This window comes from Macrotis lagotis, chromosome 1, assembly GCF_037893015.1.
Source record: "Macrotis lagotis isolate mMagLag1 chromosome 1, bilby.v1.9.chrom.fasta, whole genome shotgun sequence".
Taxonomy (NCBI): domain Eukaryota; kingdom Metazoa; phylum Chordata; class Mammalia; order Peramelemorphia; family Peramelidae; genus Macrotis; species Macrotis lagotis.
Genome location: NC_133658.1, coordinates 428,734,411 through 428,741,065, shown reverse-complemented (window position 1 = coordinate 428,741,065; position 6,655 = coordinate 428,734,411). Strand labels below are relative to the sequence as shown.

At 39.2% G+C, this 6,655-nt stretch overlaps 1 protein-coding gene across 1 annotated transcript; it reads left to right on the top strand.

Moving 5' to 3' along the window:
• Positions 1-202: 202 nt before the first annotated feature.
• On the top strand, positions 203-6,347 carry HSP90AA1 (heat shock protein 90 alpha family class A member 1). Its single transcript, XM_074213131.1, has 11 exons — positions 203-359; positions 1,171-1,332; positions 1,425-1,791; positions 2,416-2,549; positions 2,927-3,244; positions 3,466-3,631; positions 3,732-3,922; positions 4,000-4,147; positions 4,710-4,978; positions 5,208-5,541; positions 5,653-6,347. Exons 2-11 carry the CDS (start codon positions 1,171-1,173, stop codon positions 5,760-5,762), a joined length of 2,199 nt encoding a protein of 732 aa, XP_074069232.1. The 5' UTR covers positions 203-359; the 3' UTR covers positions 5,763-6,347.
• The last annotated feature ends 308 nt before the right edge of the window (positions 6,348-6,655 follow it).

Below are 6,655 nucleotides of genomic sequence, written 5' to 3'. Positions count from 1 at the left end.
CCCGCCGGCTGGGCCGCGGCGCTCGCGGGTGGGGGAGGGGGCCGGCCCGGCGCGGCGGCCCGCAGTGGGGGAGGGGAGGCGAGGGGGAGGAGGAGACAGAAAGAGCTAGGGCGTGGGCGGAGCAGAGGCGGGGCCGGGGGGGGGGTGCGCGCTGTGCGCACGCGCGGGGGGCCGCGGCGGTTGGGGAGGGCTCGAGGACGCTCTTCCGGAAGGTTCCGGAGGCTTCTGGAAAAGGCGCTGCCGAGGCGGGGAGCGCCCGACTCTATATAAGGGGCCGGCGGGGGCGGCCGCGCGCCAGTTCGCTCCGCTCCCCTCCCGCCGCCTGCTGAAGCCTGCGGGCTCCGACTCGCTCCGCCGAGGTAAGGCCCGGGCGCCCCGCCGCCCCCCGAGGAGCGGCCTGGGGCGGGGGCCCGCCGGGCAGGGGCATGGCAGAAGGGCGGCTCGGGGGCCCGGACGGGGCGCCCCCGTTTTTGCCCGCCTCCTCGGGAGGTGGGGGAGGCGGGGGCCCCCGCAGAATCCGGGGCCCGGGAGACGAGGATGGCGGGGGGGGGGGGGGGCTGTGCCCGCAGGCGCGGCGGCCGCTGCGGCGGAGTGGGGGCTGGGCGGCGCAATGCCCCCACATTCAATTTTTCAAATAATTGGCTGGGGGCTTTGAGATGAGCCGTTCCTCTCATCGCCCCCGAGCCAGGCTTGGGCCGGCCTGCTGGGGTTTTGTCTTTTTTTACCGTTTTTTGGATTTCTCGATACCTCATCCCTATGCTTTGTGAAATGGGGGGGGCGCCTCAGTTTTAACCTTTTTCTCGCCGCGGTGCCCGATTAACAAGTGCTTTAAACAACAGGGTCTTGATGTGTTGGAATAGAATCGGCTCGAATTCTTGACCTGAGAATTTCTCTTGTTTCATTTATATTTTATTTATTTATTTCTTGGTAGCGGACAGGATATCCTCTTACTGAGTCCAGCCTTCTAGCCTTAATCAGGCTGGAGAAGTGACTGTCTTAAATAATTAAATGGGGTGTAATTGGATCAGTCAGTGTCTCCAGTTTAAAGCGTGCATGTTGACTTGATTACAAATGAATTATTTTAATTTTTTCCCTACTCTAGTCTTAATCATAAATGTGAAAATTCTTTTAACAAACGTTATTTGACGAATGGATAACAATATTCCATAGATGCCTGAGGAAACGCAGACCCAGGACCAACCTATGGAGGAGGAGGAAGTGGAGACTTTTGCCTTTCAGGCAGAAATTGCTCAGTTGATGTCCTTAATTATTAATACATTCTACTCCAATAAAGAGATCTTTCTGAGGGAGCTAATTTCAAATTCATCTGATGTAAGTTTTTCTTTTCTGTTACTGGATTTAGTTTTGTTAGACCTGCTTTAATTCACGGTTTAAAATTTTTCTAAACACATCTTTCTTGGTAGGCCCTGGACAAAATCAGATATGAGAGTCTGACAGATCCAAGCAAACTAGATTCTGGGAAAGAACTGAACATTAGCATCATTCCAAATAAAGATGATCGTACCCTTACCATTGTGGATACTGGTATTGGAATGACCAAAGCCGATTTAATCAACAATCTTGGTACAATAGCAAAGTCTGGAACCAAAGCTTTTATGGAAGCATTGCAGGCTGGTGCAGATATCTCCATGATTGGTCAGTTTGGTGTTGGTTTTTATTCTGCCTATTTGGTTGCTGAGAAGGTGACTGTGATCACCAAACATAATGATGATGAACAGTATGCCTGGGAGTCTTCAGCAGGAGGGTCATTCACCGTCAGGACTGATATAGGTATGTGTTTTTATTTTGTATAATTTAAACCAATTTCAAAACAAGTAAATGGATCAGGTTCTCTACCCAGAGAGGAGAAAAGCATTTTGGTATAGTGGAAAAGAGGAGTTTAAAACCCCACTTTTGAAGCTGACAGTGGGCAGGTAACTACATTTTATTATGCTCAGCTGTGAAATGAGGAGAGGCTTGATTAGCCAGGTAGCTTTTGAATTTCCTTCTGGCTCTAGATAGAAATAAAACCAGAGTCATTTCATTACAAGAAAGGATTTGATGCATGCCCAACAATAAGTATAATTACTCTTAAAAGAGCTACCTCAGTATATATCTCTGTACTGTAAATGCATCACTGCTGTATAACAGATTGAGAAGGAAACCTTTATTAGAAACTTGTAATTAATGCTTAATAATAAATTTTGGGGGGTGGCTAGGTGGCACAGTGGATAGAGCACTGGCCCTGGAGTACCTGAATTCAACTGAATAGAAGGTGTATTAAAGGGATTTTCTAAAAATCTAGTATTCTCTAATAACTAGTTCATTTTATAGGTTGAGATTGGAGAAATCAGATAAAATTACAAACTACAACATGTCTTCCCCCAAGAACTTTTTTCCCTTTTTCTCTTCCAGGTGAACCTATGGGTCGTGGAACAAAAGTAATTTTGCATCTGAAAGAGGACCAAACTGAGTACTTGGAGGAAAGAAGAATAAAGGAAATTGTGAAGAAGCACTCTCAATTTATTGGCTATCCAATTACACTTTTTGTAAGTTTGAAATGCTGTAATTCTGAATTGAGGTCATCAGCTTATTATATACATAGATTGTTGGCTAGTTAGTCTTTATGTAATAGAGGTTGATGGCTGTGTGTATATTCATATTAGTAATACACAGCTTAGAACTATTATGATATGGTAATTCTAAAATTTGAATTGGGCTTTGTAACTTTATTTGTCCTTAAGCCATAGTACATGCAGATGTCATATCTAAATGGACCTAGAGAAGTTACACGTTAAATATTTGTAATGAAAGTGTTAAGCCATTTAAGGTATTTTTATTTTTGTTCTTGATGGACAAGATCCCTGATTAAATGTTGATTTTTAATGCATTTTAAAACATTGAAATGACTTAATCCTTTTTGAAGGTGGAAAAAGAACGAGATAAAGAAGTCAGTGATGATGAAGCAGAGGAAAAAGAAGAGAAACAAGAGAAGGAAAAGGAGGAAAAGGAATCTGAGGACAAGCCAGAGATAGAAGATGTTGGCTCTGATGAAGAAGAAGAAGAAAAGAAAGATGGTGACAAGAAGAAAAAGAAGAAGATTAAAGAAAAATATATTGATCAGGAAGAACTTAACAAAACAAAGCCAATTTGGACCAGAAATCCTGATGATATTACTAATGAAGAATATGGTGAATTCTATAAGAGTTTGACAAATGACTGGGAAGATCATTTAGCTGTGAAAGTAAGTTTCAAGTAGCTAATTTTCCCAGGGAATAATAGGCACATAAGTATAAAACAATTTTACATCCTTTGCATATAGTATTTTGAATTTTAGAAAAAATTAAAAATCCTGTTGTCATTCAAAAAACATTACGTTATGAAAAACAGTGACAGAAATTAAAATCTGAAAAATCTGCTTTAGTGTATAGATTTTTAACAAAGCTTTTTTTTTTTTAATTACAGCACTTCTCAGTGGAAGGACAGTTGGAATTCCGAGCCCTTCTCTTTGTTCCAAGACGTGCCCCTTTTGACCTATTTGAAAATAGAAAGAAAAAGAATAACATCAAGTTGTATGTGCGTAGGGTTTTCATCATGGATAATTGTGAAGAGCTTATCCCTGAATATCTGAGTAAGTAAGAGGAAGAGGAGGTATAGCTTCTGCTTGTTTAAAGGACATTCTCCATTTAGTAGTAGTAGTTTTATTTGAAAGCCATTTCAAATTGTTTCAGATTTCATCAGAGGTGTGGTAGATTCTGAAGATCTTCCTCTAAATATTTCACGAGAAATGCTGCAGCAAAGCAAAATTTTGAAAGTGATTAGGAAGAATTTGGTCAAAAAGTGTTTGGAACTCTTCACTGAACTATCAGAGGATAAAGAGAATTATAAAAAGTTTTATGAGCAGTTTTCTAAAAACATTAAGGTTAGTTAATTTTTTTTGCTCTACTTCTTTCTGCTATTAAACTAGGAAGTTTCTCAAGTTTTGTTCTGTTTTTCCAGCTTGGAATACATGAAGATTCCCAAAACCGGAAGAAACTTTCAGAATTGCTGAGGTATTATACTTCTGCTTCTGGTGATGAGATGGTTTCTCTTAAGGACTATTGCATGAGGATGAAGGAGAATCAGAAACACATCTATTATATTACTGGTAATTCATTTTAATGATACTACTTGAAAATAATTTCCTATTTTGTATGAATTTTACCTATGCTTAACTCTCATTGTTAATTTCTTCTCAAATCTGAATAAATAACCCTAGTAGTAGGCATTACTGACAATTAAGTTGGGATCAAGAGAATTTGGACAGGTTCTAAAATAGGAATAAATGCAAGGTAATAGAGGGGAGACATGTAAAATCCTGACAGATTGTATCTGGATTATTATATTACTATGTTATAATATATTATATTTTAGGAAAGACCTCACCCATCTGGAGTACATCCAATTGAAAAGGATAAACCAGCATGGCAAAAGAGCTTAAAGTGAATGATAGCAATTTTAACATGGTATATTTGGCAAGGTTTTTTGTGTGCACAGCTAGGAGGAAGCAGATTACTGAAGACTGCTAGGAGGATACCGTTAAGAACATTTGGGTGCCTTGACATACTGAAATTTTGAGATTCTAGAATTTTAAATAAGATCATAGGCAATGAATTAAACATAACCATAGGAAATAGAACATTCTGTGTCATGTGAATTTACTTTTTCAGGTGAAACCAAGGACCAAGTGGCTAATTCAGCTTTTGTTGAGCGTCTTCGGAAGCATGGTTTAGAAGTAATATATATGATCGAACCTATTGACGAGTATTGTGTGCAGCAGTTGAAGGAATTTGAGGGCAAGACTTTAGTGTCTGTAACCAAAGAGGGTTTGGAACTCCCAGAGGATGAGGATGAAAAAAAGAAACAGGAGGAGAAAAAAGCAAAGTTTGAAAACCTTTGCAAAATAATGAAAGACATCCTAGAAAAGAAAGTTGAAAAGGTAAGGCAGGAAATTTTCTGTTTCTGGGGCTAGTATTGACAAGGAATCAAATTTAAAGAGTAACCTTGAGTTAAGGTATCTTGACATTTCCTAATTGGAAGCTGAATTAGGACTGTTTAACTAATAATCTTAATAGTCTTCTAAGTTATATAGAATAATCATTAAAAATAACCTATTCTTAATGTGATGCTTTTGTTCTTTGGTTTTTAAAAATTCACCTTATTTTCAGGTAGTTGTATCAAACCGATTGGTTACTTCCCCATGCTGCATTGTCACAAGCACATACGGCTGGACTGCAAACATGGAGAGAATAATGAAGGCTCAGGCACTAAGAGACAACTCAACAATGGGTTACATGGCAGCAAAGAAACACTTGGAAATAAACCCTGACCATTCCATTATTGAAACACTACGGCAAAAGGCAGAGGCTGACAAGAATGATAAGTCTGTGAAAGATCTGGTCATCTTATTATATGAAACTGCACTGCTGTCTTCTGGGTTCAGCTTGGAAGATCCCCAGACACATGCCAATCGCATCTACAGAATGATCAAACTTGGCCTTGGTAAGTTGATAAGGGGGGAATGAATTGTGAAACACTTTTAAAGAAAATTATGTATTGAATGTTAAAGCTATCTGAACAAATTATAAAATTGGGCGTTTTGTATTTAAATAGGAATTGATGAAGATGATTCAACTACTGAAGAAACCAATACAGCTATAACTGAGGAAATGCCACCTCTTGAAGGAGATGATGACACATCTCGTATGGAAGAAGTGGATTAAAACATTCCAGTACATGGAACCATAGCATGTTTCCTAGACTAGTCTGAATAAGTTATTTTGTATAAGGTGTTGAGAAAATACTTGATGTCTTCATTCCCTCTGATGTATATTTTCAGATATGTTCTCTTTATTTTTGTTAAATCACTTTTTAAAAAAAATATGTATGGCATGAACATGCTGTTAAGGGGAAAAGGAGAAGTTTAGGATTCTTTTCCCTTTTAAGTATAATCAGTACTGTGATACCTTAGACATTCAAGCAAGAAATAGTAATCATTGTAGTTTACTTTGGTTTTATTTTAGAGAGGGAGAAATAATATCCTTAATATATGTTAAAACATTGTAATCTAATGTTAGTTCATTAACACTCTTGTGGTCTGATGACAGTATGTAGCTATCAGAAAGCTTGAATAACGATATCAAATTACTCCTTGGTCTCTAAAATACACTGTTTTGAGGTATCTTAATTGTTTATAAAAATGTCTTTCTTTTATATACTTAAAAGAATTGAGTTCCATTCTATTCCATCCATTTTTTGCATGTATAAGCCCTGAAGTCTAGGAGAATAAAAGTGTTAACAACAAGAAACTGGTAGTAACCTTAGTTTTTCTAAAGACAGCGTTGAATTGCTTATATGATACATTTTTTTTAAAGTTGAACAAATCACGCATATTACATTTCTTTAGAATTTTATTGGTGGGGGGCAGCTAGGTGGTGCAGTGGATAGAGTACTACCGGCCCTGGAATCAGGAGTACCCGAGTTTAAATCCAACCTCAGACACTTAATTTCCTAGCTGTGTGGCCTTGGGCAAGCCACTTAACCCCATTTGCAAAAAAAAAAGAATTTCATTGGTAAAAATAAGAATATACTTAAGAGTGGTAGACCAGAGATTGGA

Excerpts from the sequence above, each read along its gene's own strand:
- HSP90AA1 (XM_074213131.1), top strand. The coding sequence starts at position 1,171 with ATGCCTGAGGAAACGCAGACCCAGGACCAACCTATGGAGGAGGAGGAA. Across the intron at positions 3,245-3,465 it reads AAGATCATTTAGCTGTGAAA|CACTTCTCAGTGGAAGGACA; the intron begins GTAAGTTTCAAG and ends TTTTAATTACAG. Across the intron at positions 3,923-3,999 it reads AGTTTTCTAAAAACATTAAG|CTTGGAATACATGAAGATTC; the intron begins GTTAGTTAATTT and ends CTGTTTTTCCAG.